The following is a 27,837-nucleotide window of genomic DNA, read 5'->3' as shown; positions in this document are numbered from 1 at the left end:
CGAGCACATACGTGTATGATGTTTGGGTATCCACAAACTTTTGGCCATGTATTGTACATACATATTACATAGGCAACCACAAATCAATATAATATACATACTGAACCACAATTCAATATAACATACATATCCACAAATCAATATTACATACATACCCAACCACAAATCAATATTACAAACATATCCAACCACAAATCATGACATACATACCCAACCACAAATCCATATTACATACCCAACCACAAATCAATATTACATGCATACCCAGCCACAAATAAATATTAGATACATATCCAGCCACAAATCAATATTAGATACATACCCAACCACAAATCAATATTAGATACATACCCCAACCACAAATCAATATGAGATACATATCAATATTAGATACATACCCAGCCACAAATCAATATTAGATAATAACCAACCACAAATCAATATTAGATACATACCCAACCACAAATCAACATTACTCTGACGTCACGAATAACCACAAATCAATATTAGATCCATACCCAGCCACAAATCAATATTAGATCCATACCCAACCACAAATCAATATTAAATACATACCCAACCACAAATCAATATTAGATCCATACCCAGCCACAAATCAATATTAGATCCATACCCAACCACAAATCAATATTAGATACATACCGAACCACAAATCAATATTAGATACATACCGAACCACAAATCAATATTAGATCCATACCCAGCCACAAATCAATATTAGATCCATACCCAGCCACAAATCAATATTAGATCCATACCCAGCCACAAATCATTACACAGATATCCAACCACAAATCAATATTAGATCCATACCTAGCCACAAATCAATATTAGATCCATACCCAACCACAAATCAATATTAGATACATACCGAACCACAAATCAATATTAGATCCATACCCAGCCACAAATCAATATTAGATACATACCGAACCACAAATCAATATTAGATACACACTGAACCACAAATCAATATTAGATCCATACCCAGCCACAAATCAATATTAGATCCATACCCAGCCACAAATCATTACACAGATATCCAACCACAAATCAATATTAGATCCATACCCAACCACAAATCAATATTAGATCCATACCCAACCACAAATCAATATTAAATACATACCCAACCACAAATCAATATTAGATCCATACCCAGCCACAAATCAATATTAGATCCATACCCAACCACAAATCAATATTAGATACATACCGAACCACAAATCAATATTAGATACATACCCAGCCACAAATCAATATTAGATACATACCGAACCACAAATCAATATTAGATCCATACCCAGCCACAAATCAATATTAGATACATACCGAACCACAAATCAATATTAGATACATACCCAACCACAAATCAATATTAGATACATACCCAACCACAAATCAATATTAGATACATACCCAACCACAAATCAATATTAGATCCATACCGAACCACAAATCAATATTAGATACATACCCAACCACAAATCAATATTAGATACATACCGAACCACAAATCAATATTAGATACATACCCAACCACAAATCAATATTAGATCCATACCCAGCCACAAATCAATATTAGATCCATACCCAACCACAAATCAATATTAGATACATACCCAACCACAAATCAATATTAGATCCATACCCAACCACAAATCAATATTAGATACATACCCAACCACAAATCAATATTAGATACATACCCAACCACAAATCAATATTAGATCCATACCCAACCACAAATCAATATTAGATCCATACCCAACCACAAATCAATATTAGATCCATACCGAACCACAAATCAATATTAGATCCATACCCAGCCACAAATCAATATTAGATACATACCGAACCACAAATCAATATTAGATACATACCCAACCACAAATCAATATTAGATACATACCCAACCACAAATCAATATTAGATACATACCGAACCACAAATCAATATTAGATACATACTAACATACCCAAACACAAATCAATATTAGATACATACCCAACCACAAATCAATATTAGATACATACTAACAGTAACATACCCAACCGCAAAGCAATATTACTCTGACGTCACTAACATTAACAACCAGTCTTGTGAGAAGTGTAATGGATTCGATTGGAGAATCACACACACACACGTACCGAGATCCGCTCGCGTGTTAACGAACAACTCTGCGGGACAATATTCCACCAAATAATGTTTGCAAACCTGCGGGAGACAGGTAAGATAAGGTAAGGTACATCTGCGTGAATAAAGAGTCAAATTAAAGTACAAATACGTCATACATGACAAGGCAAACTGCCGAATAAACGAACTTATAATAGACTTTAAATACGCATTATCTGTGCTCATTGCAGTAAAAGACGAAATTCAGCTTTGAAGATCCAGTCAGTCATGACAGAACAAGTTAACGAGTAAATGACGTCTTAGCAACGGAGCGTCGAGTGAGGCCTAGAACGTGAATATCAAAATCTACACAAGCTGAGACTTTAAAACAAAACTTTGTAGCCCCCTCCCCCATTCGCCTTACCCGCTCATCGTCCCATCGCATGTCGGTCTTCTTCTCATTCGGGGCCAGGTTTCTATCCCGGCCCATGAGCTCGTCCAGGAGCTGCGCGTTACTCAACATGTTCGCCGCCCGAGCAAGGCCGTCCACAACCTCCGGCTACGTCCGTTCAATATGGCGGCGTCTGAAGCACGACTTCTGTGCGGCCCAATCAGCCCTGGAGGCACTCCGTACGCGGTTATTCCCCGCCCACTCTGACTGTGCTGTTAATATTATGCTCTCAGGGCGACTAGTATTTCAAAAACGTATTCTCCACAGCTCTGTCTTATAAGGATTGGATAAGGGGAAAGAGAAGCGACACAATGTTACACAAATACGTTATTAATGGTTCATTTCAAGGCAGAATCACTGTTTGGTAAACAGCGTGTTCCATCAGCAGGTTGTCGAGTAAAGATTCGCGGAATATCGCGCACTTGCCGTTAAAAAGCTGGATTTCGTGTGCCGCATCACGAAGCACGACGTCGTTTTTTGTGCGGAAGGATATTTTCGGGGCGGCGCACATTTTTCACTCCATTTGTTTAACCGGCCATAAGTTCATCTCATTGTAGTTTGTTAACTATTTCTGCAGCGATCGAAGGGTTCGTGGAGGAGCTTGTACGTACATATCACAAGCAGGACAACGACATAAGGACACCTCGGTGTGTTCTAATATGACTTACATGGACAAACACATGATCGTGCCGTATGTATGGGATTCAAACCTGGGTTCTTATGATTGGGAGCAAGTTCATGTTGATTGGGAGCAGGTTCAGCTTCATGATTGGGAGCAAGTGCATGTTCATTGGGAGGAGGTTTCAGCTTCATGATTGGGAGCAAGTTCATGTTGATTGGAAACAGGTTCATATGTTGATTGTGAGCAGGTTTAGGTTCATGTTGATTGTGAGCAGGTTCATGTTGATTGTGAGCAGGTTCAGGTTCATGTTAATTGTGAGCAGGTTCAGGTTCATGTTGATTGTGAGCAGGTTCAGATTCATGTTGATTGTGAGCAGGTTCAGGTTCATGTTGATTGGGAGCAGGTTCAGGTTCATGTTGATTGTGAGCAGGTTCAGATTCATGTTGATTGTGAGCAGGTTCAGGTTCATGTTAATTGTGAGCAGGTTCAGATTCATGTTGATTGTGAGCAGGTTCAGATTCATGTTGATTGTGAGCAGGTTCAGATTCATGTTGATTGTGAGCAGGTTCAGATTCATGTTGATTGTGAGCAGGTTCAGGTTCATGTTAATTGTGAGCAGGTTCAGATTCATGTTAATTGTGAGCAGGTTCAGGTTCATGTTGATTGTGAGCAGGTTCAGATTCATGTTGATTGTGAGCAGGTTCAGGTTCATGTTAATTGTGAGCAAGTTCAGGTTCATGTTGATTGTGAGCAGGTTCAGGTTCATGTTGATTGTGAGCAGGTTCAGATTCATGTTGATTGTGAGCAGGTTCAGGTTCATGTTAATTGTGAGCAGGTTAAGGTTCATGTTGATTGTGAGCAGGTTCAGGTTCATGTTGATTGTGAGCAGGTTCAGATTCATGTTGATTGTGAGCAGGTTCAGATTCATGTTGATTGTGAGCAGGTTCAGATTCATGTTGATTGTGAGCAGGTTCAGGTTCATGTTAATTGTGAGCAGGTTCAGATTCATGTTAATTGTGAGCAGGTTCAGGTTCATGTTGATTGTGAGCAGGTTCAGATTCATGTTGATTGTGAGCAGGTTCAGATTCATGTTGATTGGGAGCAGGTTCAGGTTCATGTTGATTGTGAGCAGGTTCAGATTCATGTTGATTGTGAGCAGGTTCAGGTTCATGTTAATTGTGAGCAGGTTCAGGTTCATGTTGATTGTGAGCAGGTTTAGGTTCATGTTGATTGTCACCAGGTTCAGGTTCATGTTGATTGTGAGCAGGTTCAGGTTCATGTTGATTGGGAGCAGGTTCAGGTTCATGTTAATTGTGGGCAGGTTCAGGTTCATGTTGATTGTCAGCAGGTTCAGGTTCATGTTGATTGTGAGCACGTTCAGGTTCATGTTGATTGTGAGCAGGTTCAGGTTCATGTTGATTGTGAGCAGGTTCAGGTTCATGTTGATTGTGAGCAGGTTCAGGTTCATGTTGATTGGGAGCAGGTTAAGGTTCATGTTAATTGTGAGCAGGTTAAGGTTCATGTTAATTGTGAGCAGGTTTAGGTTCATGTTGATTGTCACCAGGTTCAGGTTCATGTTGATTGTGAGCAGGTTCAGGTTCATGTTGATTGGGAGCAGGTTCAGGTTCATGTTGATTGTGAGCAGGTTCAGGTTCATGTTGATTGTGAGCAGGTTCAGGTTCATGTTGATTGTGAGCAGGTTCAGGTTCATGTTGATTGTGAGCAGGTTCAGATTCATGTTGATTGTGAGCAGGTTCAGGTTCATGTTAATTGTGAGCAGGTTCAGGTTCATGTTGATTGTGAGCAGGTTTAGGTTCATGTTGATTGTCACCAGGTTCAGGTTCATGTTGATTGTGAGCAGGTTCAGGTTCATGTTGATTGGGAGCAGGTTCAGGTTCATGTTAATTGTGAGCAGGTTCAGGTTCATGTTGATTGTGAGCACGTTCAGGTTCATGTTGATTGTGAGCAGGTTCAGGTTCATGTTGATTGTGAGCAGGTTCAGGTTCATGTTGATTGGGAGCAGGTTAAGGTTCATGTTAATTGTGAGCAGGTTAAGGTTCATGTTAATTGTGAGCAGGTTCAGGTTCATGTTGATTGTGAGCAGCTTCAGGTTCATGTTGATTGGGAGCAGGTTCAGGTTCAGGTTCATGTTAATTGTGAGCAGGTTCAGGTTCATGTTAATTGTGAGCAGGTTCAGGTTCATGTTAATTGTGAGCAGGTTAAGGTTCATGTTAATTGTGAGCAGGTTCAGGTTCATGTTGATTGTGAGCAGGTTCAGGTTCATGTTAATAGTGAGCAAGTTCAGGTTCATGTTAATTGCGAGCAAGTATAGGTTCATGTTGATTGTGAGCAGGTTCAGGTTCATGTTGATTGTGAGCAGGTTCAGGTTCATGTTGATTGTGAGCAGGTTCAGGTTCATGTTGATTGTGAGCAAGTTGAGGTTCATGTTGATTGGGAACAAGTTCAGGTTCATGTTGATTGTGAGCAGGTTCAGGTTCATGTTGATTGTGAGCAGGTTCAGGTTCATGTTGATTGTGAGCAGGTTCAGGTTCATGTTGATTGTCACCAGGTTCAGGTTCATGTTGATTGTGAGCAGGTTCAGGTTCATGTTGATTGGGAGCAGGTTCAGGTTCATGTTGATTGTGAGCAGGTTCAGGTTCATGTTGATTGTGAGCAGGTTCAGGTTCATGTTGATTGTGAGCAAGTTCAGGTTCATGTTGATTGTGAGCAGGTTCAGATTCATGTTGATTGGGAGCAGGTTCAGGTTCATGTTGATTGTGAGCAGGTTCAGGTTCATGTTGATTGTGAGCAGGTTCAGGTTCATGTTGATTGTGAGCAGGTTCAGGTTCATGTTGATTGTGAGCAGGTTCAGGTTCATGTTGATTGTGAGCAGGTTCAGATTCATGTTGATTGTGAGCAAGTTCAGGTTCATGTTGATTGTGAGCAGGTTCAGGTTCATGTTGATTGTGAGCAGGTTCAGGTTCATGTTGATTGTGAGCAGGTTCAGGTTCATGTTGATTGTGAGCAGGTTCAGGTTCATGTTGATTGTGAGCAGGTTCAGGTTCATGTTGATTGTGAGCAGGTTCAGGTTCATGTTGATTGTGAGCAGGTTCAGGTTCATGTTGATTGTGAGCAGGTTCAGGTTCATGTTGATTGTGAGCAGGTTCAGGTTCATGTTAATTGGGAGCAGGTTCAGGTTCATGTTGATTGTGAGCAGGTTCAGGTTCATCTTGATTGTGAGCAAGTTCAGGTTCATGTTAATTGTGAGCAAGTTCAGGTTCATGTTAATTGTGAGCAGGTTCAGGTTCATGTTGATTGTGAGCAAGTTCAGGTTCATGTTAATTGTGAGCAGGTTCAGGTTCATGTTAATTGTGAGCAGGTTCAGGTTCATGTTGATTGTGAGCAAGTTCAGGTTAATGTTGATTGTGAGCAAGTATAGGTTCATGGTTGACAGTAGGTTCAGCGAGGTTCGTTCATTGAGAGCAGGTTGAGGTTCATGTTAAATGTTTAAAGTATAACTTGGTGCATTACACATCCTAAAAGACTTAGAAAATCCCATTCTAAAAGACTTAGAAAATCCCATCCTAAAACAACAAGAATTATGTTCTTCTTTTCTATGAATGTAAATAACTTAGCTATTCTCACGTGACGTGCTTTGCGGCTATCCATTTATGACGTACACAAATGTTTCCCACTCTCGTCCTTCGAGTGGCCTCGCCCCCTCCCATTACTCCTCTCATTCCTCACACATCTTCTCTGCTGAACCCTTCCTTCCCTCTTTCCCTTCCCATATATATATATATATATATATATATATATATATATATATATATATATATATATATATATATATATATATAATGTGAAGAAGCGGCTCTTCGTTTGCAAAAGAAGTCCACAAACAGTTTGAAAATGACGCAGCTTTTATTAAAAACCAACTTATACAGATCCGGAGGAGACAGACATCTACAGCAAGAACCAGCTTCATGCCACGTCTAGCCTTCCTGAAGCACATTGATTCGCAGTCCGTATAAATACTTGACAAGTTTATCAGAAAATCTCCGAGAGAACAAAGCGACTGGCGAGAGTCCCTCGCCGTCATCCTAGCCCCCACCGTCATCCGCTCTGTCATTCGGGGGAGTCAGCCCTTCCTTATCATTCGGACCAGATATAGTTTCAAAGCTCCGAGGTGACGAAAAATGTAACTCACAGAGAGAAGAGTGCATGCTTGGCCAGATAAGACCATAAAATATATGGGTTTGTTCAAATGAGTAATTCAAAGCATGTTTATACAGAGTCAAGCGTCGCTGTGATTAATACAAAATATATATGGTTTTAACGATAGGTTTATGTCTGCAATCTAATCATTCTACTAGCGTTACACAAAATCACGCGCATGTGAGCGTGATTTTACGACCGGCCTTATCTAGCCTCGAAAAAGCACACGTATACAATTGTCCAGCACGACCCAAGCGAGCCTTTCCTCATTTTAAACTAAAACGAAGCAAAAACCTTTTTATTAACTTTATGAAAATAGTATATAAGCAACATTAAAATCATAACATATTATTCAAGACGTCTTATACAGAATTCTTAGCAATAACGAATCTACGACTTGACATTCCTTCCTCTTGTCTCGTCGAGACAAAGTATCTTAAGAGACAACGTGCCACATCGGGCTTTATTGAAAGACAATCGTGTAATGCGGGTATCTCCCGAGGGCATACCGTGCGCCCATAGCGCCTCGCCCGTGCATTTGGGGAACGTGTCGTGTGGTGCGTGCTTTGAACCTGAGGGCTCAGAACATGAAAGTCCATTAACGTTTCGGATCCACAACGAAGACGTCTGGTCCAGATGAGGTTCTGCCCCGCCAGAGGGCCCACAACCTCCCCTGCGGAACTTGCTCCCCCCACCCTTTGCAGACGCAGTCCTTGCAGATCTTCGAAGTTAATCAACGGTCATGCCCATGAGGTCCCTCACGTGCTGCTGTTCTGGGGAATACAAAATGTCGTCAGTATCTTGTGTCTCAATTTCCTGATCAGGGTACAGAGCGTAAAAATCCGATTCACTTGAAGCATTTGAACTTAAAACATTTGGAGAAAAGAGAGGGACTTCCTTTATGTCAAAGTCTCCCATGGGCGCCTGGTCGGCTTGCGGGTCTAAGATATCCACGTCGGGTCCCTCGACCGCCAGACCCAGCGTCGCAATCAGATCCATAGTTGGGTCGGAAGGGGGCGTGCAGCTGTCAGCTTGTAATACATAAGAGGCGTTAGCCAGTACACGCAAGGGGTTTTCAGCACAAGTATCACAGTCATCACAAACATCCATACAGGCAGCAGCCAGTTCCCACATGGGATCCACACAAGTATCACAGTCGTCACAAAATTCAATACAATTTTCTGGAGCGTTGGTCGCAACTGCCTTGTTGAAGGACCCGTTCAGGTCGACGGCCTCTGTGGTCAGAGCCATAGTCGTTGTCGGCGGCTTCTTCACTTTCCATCCTGTAAAATACTTTCTTATACAGAGGAGGACTAGAGATTTCATTAGTGCCCCCCAAATTACTACCCCGATTATCACAGCCAGTGCGGTCAATAACCACTTCACTATGGTGCCCGTCCATCCCCGGAACCAGTCAGTGAGCCAGCTAAATGTATAAGAATTTTCGCGCGCGATCCGATCGATCGTCAGGGCGTGGCTAGTTTCCCTTAGTCTCACTATTGCGGCTGACACTCCTTCAGATGGATCGGGTATGTAAGTGCAACATTTTCCCTCTATAATTCCGCATACCCCTCCTTTCTCTGCCAAGAGCATGTCCAAAGCCACCCGATTCTGCATCACCATTGTACGCATGTGAATCACCGTATCCAATAGTATGTCATGAGCCGTAGCGGTGTCGTTTGCCACCTTTTCTAGGGCCAAAGCCAATTTATCTATCCGGAAACTATCCATGACTGTGCCCGCTCCTGGGAAGAAGAAACCAAACACCTTTTCCCAATTTCCTAATCCACTTTTTTCAAGTGGATCCAATTTTATCCAATATTCAATTTTTAAATTCAATCCCATTTAATCCAGTCCAATTCAAATTAAATTCAATCCTTCTCTCAGCATCCCATTACCTGTTTCCAACATCAATAAAAATAAAATTATAAAATTAATAAAAATCAATCATCTCAAATCTCAAATCAAATCAAAAAATCAATCAAAATCATAAAAATCAATAAAATAATAAAAATAAACGAAAATTACTTCAGCTAGAGTTTCAACTAGAATTAACACAAACAAACCACCATTAACCTCCATTAACACAAACAAACCACCATTAACCTCCATTAACACAAACAAACCACCATTAACCTCCATTAACCTCCCCCTATTATTTATTTATTTTCACGAATAAACAAATAATAGAAATAACCTGGTCTACTTCCAATTTCAATTCTGGTCAGTTCTGGTGTCTGGTCACACACAATGTTTTCCTCACCCACTGTGATTCGCTCAAAATAGATTCTCACTGTTATGTCTGAAATTCGTCTCATGAAAACCCATTCAAGAGTCCGGTGTAACAGACAGCCAAACACATAGACACGCCGAAGACCCCAGGGTACCCATCAAACTAGCTTGTCCCCAGATCCACAACACAGCGACACATGTAACTTTACTAAAACTAGAACGGGCACTCGGTAGAGCGCATACCTTCGCCGCAGCTACTTTTGTTGCCAAAATAAAAGACTACAAGATCTGTGTAGCAAAGCCACACCTACGTTGTCATGCGGGAAGATTTGTTTCAAATTAAACCATTCTATCCCGCCAAAAGTTTGATATTGTAATCACATCCATGACCTTTTCATGACCTTGACCTTGACCTTTGACCCGATCGATTCCAAAATCTAATCAAATGGTTCCCGGATAATAACCTATCATCCCACCAAATTTCATGCGAATCGGTTGAATACTTTTTGAGTTATGCGAATAACATACACATACACACACACACACACACACACAGACATACAAATAAATACACAGCGATCAAAACATAACCTTCCGCTTTTGCGAAGGTAATAATCACTTACTCATAACTAATACTCATAATAACTCATAATTACTTATGTAATTACTCATGCCAATACTTACTTAAAATAATGTAATATCCCAATCTTCACCCCCTATGCAAATCGAAGCACCCCGGACAATCCACAACCAATATCAACCACTGTAGCCGCCTTCCCGACTCCAGGCAGCCACACACAGCCACATACATCTCCATCCACGTCACACAAGACAACAGCCAACGAGTGTGTCCACCACACAGAAACCTTTGGCAATGCAACAACCGAACTCCCAGACAACCAACAACAAAACCCAATCCATCTCCATGGCTCATCAAGCAGTTCCAACTTAATCCAGCTTCACATACCGATTTCCCCAAAAACTCGTGAAACTTCACCCCCATTCTGGAAAAACCCTGGACTAAACCCTGACACCCTAAATAACTTCAGACCCATCTCCAACCTACCCTTTCTGTCAAAAGTTTTGGAACGTGCTGTGGCCACTCAACTCAAACATCACCACTCTGCCAATAACCTGTATGAAACATCCCAATCCGGATTCTGCTCCAGCCACAGTACTGAAACTGCTCTCCTCAAAATCACCAGTGACCTTCTCTCTCCTCTGACGCCGGCAACCTCAACATTTTCATCCTCCTCACCTCAACGCCTCCTTTGACATCATCAATCACACCATCCTCCTCACCCTGTTTAGACCAGCTTGTGCCTATTAAACCCAAATCAGTTCACTCCCAAGCCTACAAGGACCACCTACAGCACTGCAAAGATGTCCTCTACTCCACCTACTACTCTCAAATTATCCACTCTGGCTCCGGAATCCCAAAAGCACGCTTCTCTACAATAAACAAACTAAATAAACAAATAAATAAACAAACTTTACAACGTGAACAAACTCCTCAGCGCCCTGGATACCACCACCTGTCATTCAGAGTAGACAACAGCATCTCCTTTCTGGCTTTCAGCATCTCCTTTCTCCTTTCTGGCATCCAAATAAAATTCTGGCTTCAAATCAACTTCCTCGAACTTAACTATGATAAATCTAAATTAATCTTCGTTTGCCCAAAACCACTCACCAAATCCACCCATAACTTTGCCCCCAACATCGATGGTTTCCCAGTATCCACCTTTTATGAATTTTATGAATCTTCTCATTATTCGAAAGTTTACAAAATGTCCCAAATCTGTATATTATTTTCTACTGTGGTTATATTAAACCATTATTTTACAAAATCCAACTTTCAATAAACTGAAAAATGCTTCGCCATGGAATAGTCCACCACTCATATAAATAATCATAAGAGTTCTGCGAAACATCTCCATCTTTAAAACTTAGCCAACCATTTTTAAACCACATGTTTTCCCCCCAAAAAACAAGTCACATTCTTTGTATATTGCCAACATTGTTCATCGTTTAAGTATCATCCAGAACTAAAATTTTATAAACCATCAACTTGTAGATGCATTTATTTATATCCCATTAACCCAAGAACTCTCAATTGCTTGGTTATATTTTAGTAATGTCATATATCCATATTTCTTTTCCAAAATGTTCCTGATATACACATTAATCCCATCTGTCTTTGTTTCCAGATCAACTCAAATCAAGAAATCGACACAAATCCTTATTACCTCCAATCAACTCAAAATTAAATCAAACAATTCAAAACCAGATCGGATCAGCGATCAGAAATCACTTTTCCAATCAACACATTCCAAGCAACAATTCATTCAAAGACCAAGCTTAAAAACACAACTCTCATCTTACTGTGACAAATAAGCAACCAACCTACTTCACACTAAAACAAATAACTTTTCATCACCCCTTTCTTCTCCACCGCCTCTTACACTTAAACAGATCACAATTACTCACTCATACACTGTTGCCCATCATGAAATCCCAGTAGGTTGTTCTTCAATCCCAACCATCATGTGATCCCAACCACCGCTTCTGACACCATTGTCGACGTCTCCATTTATTTCGTTCCTCATGGGGTTGGTGTTTTATGGCCTTTACCTCTTACCCAATCACACTGCACATCATTCCCCGTCCTTGATGGATAATTTTACATCCAGATGGGCACAGCATCCCATTTTTGGCGACCCAGCCCTGAAACAAGCCCCTGGACTCCTTGCAGGCTGGACCAAAACCCCTGGACGAGGTTGCATCCCAGTACTGACTCTGCTGCCTTCTTGCAAACCACTTCAACTCCATGAATTTTACATGTTTCGTGAACAGAACAAAGCACTCTGTAATCGTCAGATTGAAACTGCCCCAAACCCGTCCATATAAACTCCATTGTTGTCCTGTCCATCTCTCTGTGTTACATTTACATTTTGTGACTCACAGTACCTGCCTCCATGGAACAATGATGCCTGAGCACTCAATTAGCCCTCCCAGTACCAAAGACTTACAATCAGACCGACAGACAGACAAATAACAGAGGCATGTCGCCAGCCCCAGCACAGGACATCACCTTTCCGGGCAGGCACAATATAATCCACAGTATCGAAATGCCAATTTCTATCCGGAGCCTCGCAAAGCCAAAATCGGGCATGTTCACTGCATTTCAACCTCCAACCACACGGGGTGTTCCACCCTGTGCCTGCTCCACCATGCAACCCGATCTGTACTTGGTGCGCCCGGCGCCCCCTATAATCAGCGAGTTATAATAACCACAATATACTTACTTGGTGTACCAATATACCAATATACAGCACCCACCTCTTGATACCACAACTTAATTCATGTTACTTGCATCTCTTTGCATCTTCCCAATTGTCCTCCATTTACCATGACTATCCCCATTGCTCGGTCACACACGTCACTGTGCTCGGCCCGGTTAAATTAAACTCAAGCGTACTGTACCTGACGCTTCCGGTCGGCACCGGAAGTCTGTTTATTTCTTGAGACCCCTGAATCGGGACATCAACGACAATTAAAACGACAAACAGAACTCGATATTCTCTGTTCGCTAATTACGTACATGATTTCAGTTTTACCCACAATATAATGTCCCGATATTCTCTGTTCACTAATTACGTACGTGATTTCAGTTTTAACCCACAATATAATGTCCCGATATTCTCCAGATTTAAGTCCTATATATCCTGCCGTTAAATCAACCTCCAGTAGACTGACAGCCTGTCGTTCTTCCAAGGTTAGTGAATTATCTCCGACCTCTTTCCCTTACAAATCTCGAACAAAGGTCAAATAAACTTCGAAGGGTCAAACTTCAAATTGGGGTAACCAGCGCTTTATTATCCCACAAGTAATGCAAGTCCGGCGACAATGGACAAATGACCATTAATGTGGCTCTACATAGCATAATGCTAACTTCTACGAATCCAACAACCGTCACAATCCGCCCAGGAACGTCCGTACGAGGCGTGCTTTACAATGCAGCACCCTTGCTACCTGGTGCACCTTTCGCACATCCCTCCTCGTTCGCACAACGCTTCATCAACAAACCTCCTCGCGCCCACACAACTGCAACCCCCGTGTCCACCCAGAGTGCCCAATCTGCGACCCACAATCTTCTCGGGGCACACACCTCCTCCTTGAAATCCATGCCTCAGAAATATAACTCCACAGAACAGACAGCAATGAAACCACAACCTCCGACAACCATTCGACGTACCTTATTCACACATCTAGGTGTCTCCTTGCCCCCCGTCATTGCAAGAGCATCTTGTCTTGTACCTGGAACAATATCCTCCCAAGTACACTCATTCCGCTCCCATCCCACTCCTGACACTGGACAAATGGCTTCGTTACACACCTGACCACCGCACACCTTGGCACAAGCCACACCACATACCGACAGTTGAAACCTCGATCGTCCTCCTTCCTCGGATAAGCGTTTTGTTGAAAACGTGACATTTCTGCTCAAATTATTGAATTTTAATAACTTAACCTTACCAGCATCGCTCGCCAGCAAACCCTTTGTCCGGCGCATCGATCAACACAAATGCATCGATGCATCTTCCAGCCGCCACTCCGCACTGTACCTCACTTACTGTATGAACAAGACTTCCTGTTGGAACTTGGCACCGGAAATTAATTACTCTGTCTTGAAATCGTTTATTTTAGCCATCTTAAATAAATCCATCCATCCTATAAATCCATCTTAAATAACGTATTCGTCCTGTGACATTGCCTGGCATGTATGTCGCAGGTGCTCACTATTCTGACATGGCTCGTCTGACATGAACGTCCGACATCCATCAAAGTCGCAATGACCCACAATGCATTTGGGCACACATCCTCCGAGCAACCTCATACAGCACACCCGTGACTCGCGGCTCGCTCGGCTCCTGCCCGAACGCACAATAACTCTACCCAAACTTCCACGGAGCCGCACGGCGGAAACACAGGTTTGTACCACACTTTAATTAAACGAACATCGCCAGGATTCTCGGATAGACGTTAATTTCACAACACACACGACAAGAATCCGATTTAAATTCAGAGATCGCCGATCGACCTGGCACAACCATCTCAACGCGACGACGCCACGCCGCCCTCCGTCCTGGCGCGCACCCTCGTGCCTCCACACGAATCCCAACACTCCCAAACAGATGAAAATCCGGACTCAGTTCAGGACCTCACCTGTTCCCTCGGATAGTCGCTAGGGAATGTCAAGTAGACCACTTACAAAGCTTCACACCGAAACCCTCTGCTTTGCATATGTCATACAGACAAATACATTGGCCAGATACACACGTCAATTAACATCCCAATATACATTCATTCCTCATTCATGTTACGTCTCTCATTCAAGGAAAAGGATTTTTGGGACGGGTTGGACGGGGTGGGTTGAGGTGAAAAAGGGAAGGCAGGGCGGGGTGTTGGGGTGTTGCCTAGAGCCCCGGGACTGAGCTCAGGTCTTGGGGGGGTGGGGGGTGTTGCCTAGAGCCCCGGGACTGAGCTCAGGTCTTGGGGGGGTTGGGGGGTCTTGGTCTGGCATCTGGTCCAGCGGCATCAATCGCTGATTTACTTGCTTAACTGCTTACTTACTTGTCAAGCCTACCTACTGCGCGTTTTCCTTTTCCTGGCCATGTTCCTATGGCCCTCTAAGTTAGCCACAGCCCTTCGTTCCCTGGCATGCAATGGCATACCCCATCTTGTCTCTGGGCTGTTCCTTCCTGGAAAAATCTTGGCCACCTGGCTTCAACCTATATGGCTGTCCGACCTCATTTTCCCCTTTCCCTTGTTAACTTATAACGTTACCCTTATCGAACGTTATCTTTACCGATATCCTGCGCAAATCCTTTTACTGGCCATGTTCTTATGGCCCTCTTAAGTTAGCCACAGCCCTTCGTTCCCTGGCATGCAATGGCATACCCCATCTTGTCTCTGGGCTGTTCCTTCCTGGAAAAATCTTGGCCACCTGGCTTCAACCTATATGGCTGTCCGACCTCATTTTCCCCTCCTGGTGCTAACTGTAACTTTAAGCTTACTGTTAAGTCCTTACTGGTATCCTTAATTGTTTATCCTGGCTTTAACAAAGCCACGTCATTCTGAGGCCTAAAATGAGCCTTTACTTACAATTTCTGTTCGAGTGCAGGCAGCGCGGAGACAGGGAGACTGGATCCGCTCGAGGGAGGAAGGTACGAATTTGGAATAATAGCCCTCTGATATAAAACAACTCCCACCTTTAATCAAATCAGCGTGCCGGCGCCGGCCTCAGGCAGCCTTCCTCCTGTCCCTCGGGCTCCGTTTCCCGTCGTCCGGTGCTGCACCCCACTCCTGGTACCATCTGTGAAGAAGCGGCTCTTCGTTTGCAAAAGAAGTCCACAAACAGTTTGAAAATGACGCAGCTTTTATTAAAAACCAACTTATACAGATCCGGAGGAGACAGACATCTACAGCAAGAACCAGCTTCATGCCACGTCTAGCCTTCCTGAAGCACATTGATTCGCAGTCCGTATAAATACTTGACAAGTTTATCAGAAAATCTCCGAGAGAACAAAGCGACTGGCGAGAGTCCCTCGCCGTCATCCTAGCCCCCACCGTCATCCGCTCTGTCATTCGGGGGAGTCAGCCCTTCCTTATCATTCGGACCAGATATAGTTTCAAAGCTCCGAGGTGACGAAAAATGTAACTCACAGAGAGAAGAGTGCATGCTTGGCCAGATAAGACCATAAAATATATGGGTTTGTTCAAATGAGTAATTCAAAGCATGTTTATACAGAGTCAAGCGTCGCTGTGATTAATACAAAATATATATGGTTTTAACGATAGGTTTATGTCTGCAATCTAATCATTCTACTAGCGTTACACAAAATCACGCGCATGTGAGCGTGATTTTACGACCGGCCTTATCTAGCCTCGAAAAAGCACACGTATACAATTGTCCAGCACGACCCAAGCGAGCCTTTCCTCATTTTAAACTAAAACGAAGCAAAAACCTTTTTATTAACTTTATGAAAATAGTATATAAGCAACATTAAAATCATAACATATTATTCAAGACGTCTTATACAGAATTCTTAGCAATAACGAATCTACGACTTGACATATATAATTATATATATATATATATATATATATATATATATATATATATATATGTACAGTACCTGTACTCCTCCCACATGCTCTCCTAACCTATTAATTGTTTCCTCTCCCTTATCTTTTTTTTTTGTATACAGATCGAGGCTCGTATAAGAGCTAACACGTTAAACATAAAAACATGCACAGACACATAAACCATACAATAAAGGGAGCAGGAGACAAGAGGGGGAGAGAGAGGGAAGCACACAAGCACAGCAGTAGAGAACAAGGACGTTGGTAGATCTGTGAAAGGGAGAGGGCTGGGGGAAGAGGGAAGGGTACACGGTATAAAGCAAATGAACACTTCTAGGAATTTCAGGAAATAAGTTGGAGATTGAAACAGTTGGATTTGGGGTGTTTTAACGAGGGTAGTAAAGGTCAAGGTTTTGGGTGGGGGTAAGATAAGAGATGGTGGTGAACAGCTGTTTTAAAGACCCGGAGGGAGGAGTGGGATTGAAGAGAGTGAGGGAGTTTGTTCCAGAGGTGGGAGAAAAGAGGAATGAAAGAGTGAAGGTGAGCAGAGAGTCTTGATTTTGGTAGTTTCACCAGAAGAAGGTTGCTGGCAGATCTTGTGCGTCCTGTAGGAATATTTGGGGGGGGGCAGAGCACAGACAGAGCAGGGGGAGCAAGGCCGGAGAGAGTCGGTAGAAGATAGAAAGACCAGAAACCTGCCTGTGGTGAGCAAGTGATAGGCCCTCAGAATCAGCTTCATTGCGGGAGATTCCAATGATTCTGAAAGCTTTGGTTTCAACAGCGTGAAGCCGAGCTAGGTGTGAGGCAGGAGCACCAGCCCAGAGGGGAGAGCATTATTCCATCAAGCTGCGGATGAAAGCTTTGTATGTGGTGAGGAGTTCAGAGGTGCCAAGGAAGGACTTCGCACGACGAAGGATGCCCAGTTGGCAACTGGCATTGGAGACCAGCTTGGAAATGTGGTTTTCCCAGGAAAGATCATGACTGATAGTGAGACCAAAAAGCTTGAGTGACAGAATTTCATTGAGAGGATTGTTGAGAAAGTAGAAGGGAGGGTTGTCCAGATGGTCTTTTCGGAGAGACATCGTAAGAGTGTGAGATTTGTCAGGATTGAAGGACATGTTCCACTTGTTTAACCATTTGATTGATTTGACCTTGATTTGACTTTAAAATGCATGTTGTTGTTGTTGTTCCACTTGTTTGACCAGTCTGTGATTTTGTCCAGGTCTGCAGAGAGTGAGGAGCTGCAGACTGCTGATCTGAGGGATGAGGAATGGAGCGGCAGAGAGTGGAGTTATCACCAAAGGGATAGAGAGGATTTTCCAGAGAGTCGGAGAGATCATTGATGAAGACCAGAAAAAGCACAGGGCCCATAACACTGCCTTGGGGAACTCCAGCCTGGACAAGAAGCAGAGACGAGAGAATTCCATTCAGGACCACACGTTGACTGCAACCAGAGAGGCATGCCGCAAGCCATGCGTGGAGGTTTCCATGGATACCATAGAAGGAGAGTTTGGTGAGCAGGGCGGGGTGCCAGACCGTATCGAAGGCACGAGATATGTCAAGACAGGCAGCTCTGATTTCCTGTTTGGCATAAAGCGGTAATGTTGGCTGATTTCCAAGCAGATGGCAGATGACCTTGAGCAAAAGAGAGGGTGAAGAGAAAAGAGAGAAGGAGAGATAGAGCTGCAGAGCAGGATTTTAGGACCCATGGGCTGATGACATGTGGTCCATTTGCAGAATCAGAGTCGAGGTTAGACAGATACTTCTCCACCTCGTCAGGAGGGAAGGACACAGAGTCCAGGAGCAGCTGGGTTCGGCTGGGTAAGTTGGGTACATAGAGATATGGGTTTGGGACACAAGATTATATACAAGATTATGTACAGATTATATACAGAAACAGCTATACAGCTGCGGTGTCAGCTGCATAGCCGTTTGAGATAAGGGGGAGATGGAAGGGGAACAAACACCAGAAACAGATTTGACCAAATGCTACCAGGATTTGGAAGAAGGAGACAGGTTTGAGAGTTCAGTCTTGAGAGTAGAGAGATATCGTTTCCTGGCTCTCCTGAGGGCAGACACACACTTGTCCCGAGCTTTGCGAAAGGAATGGAGATTGCCTTCATTTGGATTAGCCTTCCATGAGGTGAAGGCAAGTTGTTTCAGGGCAACTTCCTCACCACAAGATTCCGTGTACCATGGAATGGGAGGAAGGGTATGACAACTGAAGACGAGATGGGATAAATCTGTGCATGAGAGAGAGAGAGCAGTATACTTTGGAAGAATTCCCAGGAAGAGTTGATGTCAGAGGCAGTAGAGATGGGAGACCAGTCCAGTCAGTCGGCCTGAGTGAAATGCCAGACTCGTCGACGCTAAGGAGGCTCTCTGAGAATGGCCAGAGAGATGTCCACTTTAACAAGCAAATGATAAGATGAACCGATTGGAGCAGAAGAAGAACAGCAGACATTTGCAGGGAAGTTTGTCATAACCAAGTCAAGAAGAGAAGATGCTCCGTTGACTGAGATCCGGGTCGGGAAATTGACAGATTGTGTCAGTCCCAATGATTCGCAGAAGTCTTTTGCTGAGGTGCCGTGGCTGGTGCGAGAGGTACCCACACCCAGCCAGATGGCATGATGACAGTTGAAGTCACCACATATGAGGAAGAGAGAGTTGGGATGAGTGGATGGAAGTTGTTCCATGTTGTCAGATAGGGAGATATAAATGGAGTCATCACTGTTTGGAGGACGGTACAACACACATATGAGCAAAAGGTGGGAGCAGAGGGGAAGCCATAGCCAGAGGTACTCCTGGGGGTGTGATGGAGAGAGGGCAGTGCAGCGAGAATGAGGAAGAGAGTTTTTTTTATAAAGATAGCAACCCCACCACCAGGACGAGGCTCAGGTCTATCATACCTGAAGACAGAGTACCCAAGAAGAGATATTAAGAAATCGGAGACATCTTGAAGGAGGAAAGTTTCTGTTAAACAGATTAAGTCTGGTTTGTCAGAAGCAACCTGTATGGAGAGTTCAATCAGGTTTGAGTGAAGGCCCCAGATATTTGAGGTCCATACCGTTAAGGAAAAGGGAGGGGGAGCATCGTTACAGGACAGGGGAGGGGAGGGTGGGGTAAGATGAGGGGTGAGAGGAGGAGGTATGGAGAGCTGTTTATAGTGTATCAGAGATTACAGAATAGCTAGGAGAAAGGGAAGGATGATGAGGACAAATGGTTTGATGGTGATGGGATGAGGCACATTGAGGCGTTGTTTGAGGAGGGCAGTGCGAAGTCGAAGGTTGGAGGAGGTGGAGGTATGAGATGGAAGGGAGAGGAAGTGGGGAGGAGGCAGCTTTGAGGAGGAGGAGGGGGGAGAGGGGAGAATTGGAGAAAGATGGTAGGTGGGAGATTTGAAGGGGAGGAGTGAGGGGGGAGTTTTGAAAGGGAGGAGTGAGGGGAAATTTTGGGGAGTGATGAGGGGCGAGTTTTGAAGGGGAGGGGGGAGATTAGAAGGGGTGGGATGTGGGGGGAGTTTAGGAGGGGAGGGCCGAATTGGGAGTTTAGGAGGAGAGGCCCGAGGGGGGAGTTTAGAAGGGGAGGAGTGAGTTTAGAAAGTGTTGGACGATTAATGACAAAATAACAATAATTACAAACTGGGTTTATTGTGATTTTCAAGTCAGAGATCCGTTTGAATACGATAGAGGAGGGGTGGAATTTAGGTGAGTTTCGAGAATGTAGAGAGGAAGAACTGTAAAAGATTGAATTATTTTTGAAGTTGAATTAATTGAAGAGGAAATAGAAAAAAGCCTTTTAAATAGGAAGAAAAACAGCATGTTGTAATAAACCACTGAATAAAACACCGCCAAGATACAACGGGAGAACAGTCTCACGGTCCGAGTTGTGCTGTACTGCTACAGAATCTCTCCTCCTTCGTTTGACAGCATGGAAGACAAGTAACTGTGTGATGGACGAGGCAGCTGTGCTTACATCATTGTCATCAACACGTTCTCTCGCATTTGAGCCCCCTAGTATCATCCCGACTAGAGCAGATAGAGAAGTTGGTAGATTGTCATATTGTTCATCACATAAGGAACTATTGGAAGTGGTATTTTTTTCTCAAACACTTCTTTGCGAACCAACTTTGCCACTCTCATCAGCATGACAGCTTCATCATCTGGAGCAAAGTTGCATGCATCTAGCAAGGCATCACCAACATCTTCCTTGAATGACAATACTGTGCCAGACTTGCTGTTGTGAGCTTCGAGAGCTGGAATATGTTGTTGGAGTTTCTGTGCAAGTCTGGTGGAATGGATGTGTCCAGTTGTCACCACCTAATTTTTGTAGGCGCTCACAATACAATTCCTTGAGATCAGAGAGTTTGAAAACATGATTCAGGTCTCCACCCAATTGGCCATATTTCTCAATATAAGACACCACCTCAGCAAGTGCAAGTGACTGTGGATTAATTTGGCGACACTTCCCAGTTGACTGTCTTTGTTGAGATCTATGTTTGTTATAGAATGATGTCAAGCACTTCAAGTGATACACAGCATCAATAGCGATCATATCTCCAACTGATAATTTGGCCAACAGCTTTGTATCTCCGAATTCTGTAGCGATTTGTCTGACACGGGTATCAAGGGCTATTGTCTCGGCTTTGTGAAAGTCTCCTGTGGTGTCATCACAGAAAAAACAAGCTGGTTGATTTCCCTTTTCTGTTTCCATGGAATATGCTGGAGCACTTGCACTGCGAAGGTGCTGTTTAAGTGGTGATTGAGCTAATTCCTGACAAGCTTTTGCTTGTCGCTTCCTGGCTCTTTCCACTTTTGTTGCATTACTCAGAACGTAGCAAGCTTTATGCCACTTAGCTCTGTGGGTAACAAGCGTTTCCTCCATGCCATCACCATCATTGAGTCTTGATACATCAATTTGTTTAGTTCATGAAGGGAAGATAAATTTGTGGCCAATGATGCAAATCCTGTTGCCGATGGATTTATGAGAGTTCCACCACGTTTTTGACACAGAACACAAATGTCCCAGTTTGTCGGCTGAAATGGTGCTGGACATGCCTGATGAGCCATTCTAAGTTTTTTTGACATGATGAACCACTAGATGACCGTCACTGCCTGGATGCCATCAGTTTCTGAAAAAAAACAGGAAAAACAGAAAAGATAAGTTGTTGAATGTACATCATTGATATATGGTACATGTAAAACTTATCTAGTATCATTTCTGTACTTAAATTCTGGTTATGACCCTGCTGATGAGAAACATAATTATGTGCATATATGTAAACCTGGTAAATTACCTGAAATGTATGTTAATATCAGTTTTAGACTGTAATTAGGCTCTATTGAAATTGAGCATTAAGATAACATGAGACATATTGGTTTAGCAAAGTGGCAAATGCAAATATATACATTGATGTGACAAATTAATGTTATGAGCATTTTAAAAATAAAAATTCACCATGAAGATTGTTATATTACAGCCGTTTTATGGCAAAAGAAAAAAAATTTTGTGGCGGCCATTTTGAATTTTCAACTTTTTGGCAGGAAGATGCAACTTATGATATTTCACTTGTGTTTTATTGCATTTCTCGACCTCAAGAACATAGGTATAGACACCAAGATCATGGTAATCGGGGCACTTATAGCTGATTTATGGGCAAAATGTGTTTTGTGGTGGCCATTTTGAATTTTTGGGCGGGAAACGTTAGAGTGACATCGTGGTTCCCGCAATTTTTGAAATCGGCATACTCAAAAACACCCATGTGCAAATTTTCATGCTTCTTTCCAGAAGTGCACACCTCAGTCCCATATCTGCCCCGCTAAGAAGGAAATTATTATTATAGATATATATACTTTTTTGTATTTAAAACGTTAGACGATAGAGGAGGGGTGGATAGAGGTGGTAAGATGTTCGGGGGAGGTAGGATGTGAAAATTAAATCAAAGAAAAAAGCAATACGGTGAAAGAAAGAATTTAAGTTTACAAAATACCATTGGGGCGAGGGAAGCCTCGAGAGACCAGGCAGCGCACGCGGTACGAACAAAAAACGAGTAATTACACACAAGTTTACACGAATTACAAACCAAGACTAACTAGAAACACACAGTAACATATACACAGTAAAATAACAAGTGGAAATTTGACAGACATGAATGGGAAAATACTTAACTTTGATGCCGTGGAGAGCTCGAAGGACACTTCCTCGCCGGAGGAACCGGAAGTGGAAGTCAAACTTTTCTCATTTATTTTCTCATTCTTCGCTTTTCTTTTCTCGTTCCTCTTTTCCTTTTCCCACTTCAACTCCCACTCTTCCCCCATCCCTGTGAACATAAACAGATGGCCACTTGTAGCCCACTTCCTATACCCTCTACCTAACTCTTTGTGTTCATGAATATTCTTTTAAAAAAATATCTCCTGAATTCTATGGAATCCTATATGCTCTCTCAACATTAATGTGAACTCCGGTGGCGATGCTGAAGAATGTCTGTTGCTCTCAAATCCCAGACAGTTGGGCTGGGCGGTCTATCTTGGTGTTTTACCGCCTCTCATCCGGTCTCTGACCTTCCACAGGTCCTCTGGAACCTCCACGTGCTTAAACTCCAAACTTCTACATTTACCATGATGTACTTCCAAGCTTCCACTCCCTTCTTCTTCTTCCCTCCGTTACTATGGAAACACCCTCAGGCTTCACGAGACGGTCCAATCACACTCCTCACTCTGGGGTCTCCAACTAGCGGTTAATTTTTCCCGCATCACACTACCTAACTAAATCAACCAAGCACAACGAGGGACGTTCATTGAGGTATCCCATCACCATGGCAACTGGTAAGTATTAATTGGGAAAAGCTGGTCATGTTCCGGGCATTAAACTTCGAGGTTTCCTGAGTATGGTGGAAGGAATGAAAGTCGTGAATCGTGAATGAGTGAAGAGACAACAGTTTTAGCCAAAAATAGTTCAAAAGTCGAAACTTTATTCGTTTAAAACAATTACTGAACCCTGCCCTGCACACTTTCGGAGGCTCAAATTGTTCTGATATTAATCCAAAAAGAAATTCAACTAACATATAACAACCTCGCAATGAAAAATCGCATCCAGCCCATGGATTTGAATTTTCTAAGTTCGGAGAATGACCGAACAAACCTGAAGATCTAACTCACTTGTTTCTGGAATGCAGCCTATATGATGTACAAGATGTGTACGCCTATATGATGTTACGTGTTCCCTCCCCAAACTCCGGTTACGGTGACCCTCAGAGTTTTGAGAGGGAACACGGCAGAAAGATTTGTTATTTTGAGTGTTCTAATAAACCATGGTAAAACCGCACCAATGCAATTGTGTAGTACAAAACATGCAATTGTATTAAGAACTCTCGCATACACAATAATAACACTCTTAAAGAAAGTACCATGAAAATATCACTTGCATCTCATGAACAATACATATGATGGTACCATCATTCCCCAATGCTCTCAAAAGCAATAAACTCACGATACGCCAAACGTGAGTGGAATGTAACATTCCCAAAGTCCATCCCCACGCTAGGCGAAGGTCAAAGTCGTACAGAACGGCAAGAACAATAGTCAGGTATCTGTGCGGTGTAATGATCCCCCAAAACGTGAGTGCAATCCACACCCCACGTCCACCAACGATTAAGCCGATATGGAAACCAACGGCAATCAACACGATGAGGTCGATATGTGAATTAATCCGATATGGAAACCAATGGCGATCAACACAATGAGGTCGATATGGGAATTAAGGCGATATGGAAATCAACACGATAATGTTGATAAGGGAATCCAACGACAAAACACGATGCACCAGGCGGACGGCCTCCTCGAGGAAAAATGGCGGATCGGCCTGTAATGGAGGCGCTTGCTTTCCCGCCAAAAATAGTTCCCGCTTGGTACCAAAACCTGAGATGCAGTCTTAATTGCAATCGCAATATGGGACGATGTCGTGGGCAATCCCTTTCACGGGAAGCCTCAATTTATTCGCAACCAATATCAAGGAAGTCCATTGGCAGCCTCGATGCGACTCACGGCTGTCTCTTTCCCCTGCCGATTCTTCCTCTTTCCTCTTCTGGTTTCTTTGCCGCGTTTTCCTTTTTCCTTCACAAACATTTATTTTTACCTTTTACTAAAGTCATCTCCATTTCACACAGAAATCTTAGCAACAATATTACCTGAAACTAAAAATCCTACAAGTATCTAATAACAACAAAGGCCCAAGTGACGAATCCGTAACAGATGGACCCAGGTTGCTCCTATTTAAAATCATTAGAGAGGCGGGGGTCGGTGTGTCTGATCTGCTGGTCATTTTTGGTCATTTAAACCAGAAGCATCATCGGCTGTGCAAGGCGGTCTTAAACTTTTTAAAAGCGAGCGGGAGATCTATATAGATTTATGGATCTCCCTTAGGCTCCTTTTTATTTGATGTTTTCTTTTTTTATTTTATGTTATGCGGCTCTGAAAACGCCATAAAACTTAAAAGAAGAAGAAGAAGAAGAGGAAGTTTAAACGAAGCGTGATTGTGGAATATTATGCACTGCCCGCACTGTCACGTGCTGTGAGTGAAAGGAGTGGTAAAATGGCCGCTCTGTGTGCGCTGGCTTCAGGGGTCTACATGACGCCAATGTGAGCCTCCCACGGGCTAATGAGCGATCAGGATTCCTTGGGAAGGGTCTGTGTGACAGACAAGTGGCTGTTGCGCTGCTCTGCCCCTTTGGTTGGCGAACAAAAAGGGCGACGCCATACGTGCTTCAGCCACGAGGGGGAACCTCGTGGCTGAGTGAGTATCGTGAGAGGGAGGACGTTAAGTGGTCAACCCTCTGTCTCTTTTGTAAATTATGTTTGTATTGAGGAAATAAAATGGGAAGTATCCAGTACATTTAATTGGCTCTATTTGCGCGCTTTAAATAGCTTCACTTTCGAGTGTGTGCAAAAGCCTCAGCACCCACCATCCAGCGGTGGGGACTTACAAGATGTGTACAAGTGGGGGCTGACAAGATGTGTACATGTGGGGGCTTACAGTTACAAGATGTGTACACGTGGGGGATTACAAGATGTGTACACGTGGGGGCTTACAAGATGTGTACACGTGGGGGATTACAAGATGTGCACACGTGGGGGCTTACAAGATATGTACACGTGGGGGTTGAGAAGATGTGCACACGTGGGGGCTGACAAGATGTGTACATGTGGGGGCTTACAGTTACAAGATGTGTACACGTGGGGGATTACAAGATGTGTACACGTGGGGGCTTACAAGATGTGTACACGTGGGGGCTGAGAAGATGTGTACACGTGGGGGCTGACAAGATGTGTACACGTGGGTGCTTACAAGATAAGATGTGTACACGTGGGGGCTTACAAGATGTGTGCACGTTGGGGCTTACAAGATGTGTACATGTGGGGGCTTACAAGATGTGTACAAGTGGGGGCTTACAAGATGCGTACACGTGGGGGCTTACAAGATGTGTACACGTGGGGGTTTACAAGATGTGTACACGTGGGGGCTTACACGATGTGTACACGTGGGGGCTTACAAGATGTGTACATGTGGGGGGCTTACAAGATGTGTACACATGGGGGCTGACAAGATGTGTACATGTGGGGGCTTACAAGATGTGTACATGTGGGGGCTTACAAGATGTGTACACGTGGGGGCTTACAAGATGTTTGGTTGTTTTGATCCTCTGAAAAAGCTCTGAAAGTGATGCAAAAGCTTCTCTGAACTTCTCGTGACGTAGGAGAATTTTCAGCTTTCCTTGCCCAACAATTGCACTCCCAGTATCACATCCAGTTGATGCACAAAGTCCCAGTAATTGGCGGTAAGTACATCTCGTCCCAGTGCTGCAGCCAATTTGATGATATCGACAAGCCTGATCGACGGTTTCGTTCCACCTCTTATGAAGACTTTGCTGTTGATATCTCCACTCAGTGCGAGGCAAATGATGAAGACATCAGTGTCTTCGGTGACGCAGATCAAGGCTTGGTAGTTGTCTGCGGCATGTGCGGCGTGCAGCAATCGTCGTGTATCTGCCTCTTCTTGGTTTTGATTTTACATCGTCAACTTCTTGCCAACTTCCGTGGGTAAGCTTCAGGTAGAGATGACCACACGTGACAAACGTACTTCTACCTCCAAGCTTCTCTCTCTTCTCCTGGTCTTTCCAGTATTCAGCTGAAATGGTAGCGAGCTTGTTCTTGCTCTCCGTAGATTCCAGGAACATCTTGTGGCCTCACATTATCTCGTGTATTTTTATGCCTCCGCCGATAAAGTCGCCGGATTCATTATGTTTTCGGGTTGTCCGTCCGTCCGTCCGTCCCGGCTAAACCTCGTTTTTCTCAGCAACCATAATATGTCCGATTGAGACAAAACTTTCAGGGCAGGAGTGACACCCATGCGAAATGTTTTTATGATAATTGTGACGTCATGGGTCACGTGGTATGGCAGTCATCTTGGATTAAAAGCAAATAATTAAAACATTATTTCTCAGAAACCGCTGAATGGAAAAATTTGAAACTTGGCACATTGTCAAGTACTCCCAATGGCGAACAAAAGGTTGATAATTATGACATCATCGATGAAGTGGTATACCAGCCAAAAATGTTTTTTTTAATCCCTTCTCTGAAACCGCTTCACAGATCGATGTGAAACCTGTCCTGTCTGGTGAAAATGTGATAGTTGAAAACAGCGGAAGGGATTTAAATCAAACTTATTTATTTTTAGGATAGTGAACGAGGGCACCTATCTGTTGTGGGACTATGCGGAGGTATATTGGCGACACAGTCGCATTGTTCTAGTTTGGCTTATGATGTAGACCTGGTTGAATTGTTCATATTGTGCATGTACCACTGTAATGTTTTCTGTAAATAATATCCACCATACAGTGGCGTCACAGAAGCCATGCTACATGATACCACAAGTCACAATTCATGGGGCTGGTTGTAGGATTGTTTTGGCTCTTGATGCACACAGCCATAAAGGTGTATCTGAATATAAAATTATTCTGGGTCATTTTAACTATAAC

The 27,837-nt window shown here is 43.3% G+C and overlaps 1 protein-coding gene and 1 long non-coding RNA gene across 2 annotated transcripts in view; both read right to left on the bottom strand.

Moving 5' to 3' along the window:
- LOC137426551 (uncharacterized) overlaps positions 1-2,736 on the bottom strand; it is a 28,613-nt gene extending 25,877 nt beyond the window's left edge. The window contains exons 1-2 of the mRNA XM_068115171.2: positions 2,561-2,736; positions 2,172-2,238 (exon numbers count right to left, since the gene is read on the bottom strand). Coding sequence (XP_067971272.2) covers positions 2,172-2,238; positions 2,561-2,659 — 166 coding nt within the window. The 5' untranslated portion in view covers positions 2,660-2,736. The remainder of the gene's footprint in view (positions 1-2,171; positions 2,239-2,560) is intronic.
- A 4,378-nt stretch (positions 2,737-7,114) lies between these two features.
- On the bottom strand, positions 7,115-11,043 carry LOC144892447 (uncharacterized). The gene is made up of 2 exons (XR_013623665.1): positions 9,564-11,043; positions 7,115-9,533 (listed from the first exon to the last, which is right to left on the bottom strand). It is a non-coding gene; the product is annotated as an uncharacterized LOC144892447 (long non-coding RNA).
- Between the last annotated feature and the right edge of the window lie 16,794 nt (positions 11,044-27,837).

This window comes from Myxine glutinosa, chromosome 5 (genome assembly GCF_964187855.1).
Source record: "Myxine glutinosa chromosome 5, kmMyxGlut1.1, whole genome shotgun sequence".
Lineage (NCBI taxonomy): Eukaryota > Metazoa > Chordata > Myxini > Myxiniformes > Myxinidae > Myxine > Myxine glutinosa.
The sequence above is the reverse complement of the archived record's forward strand: the minus strand, read 5'-3'. Positions and strand labels throughout refer to the sequence as shown.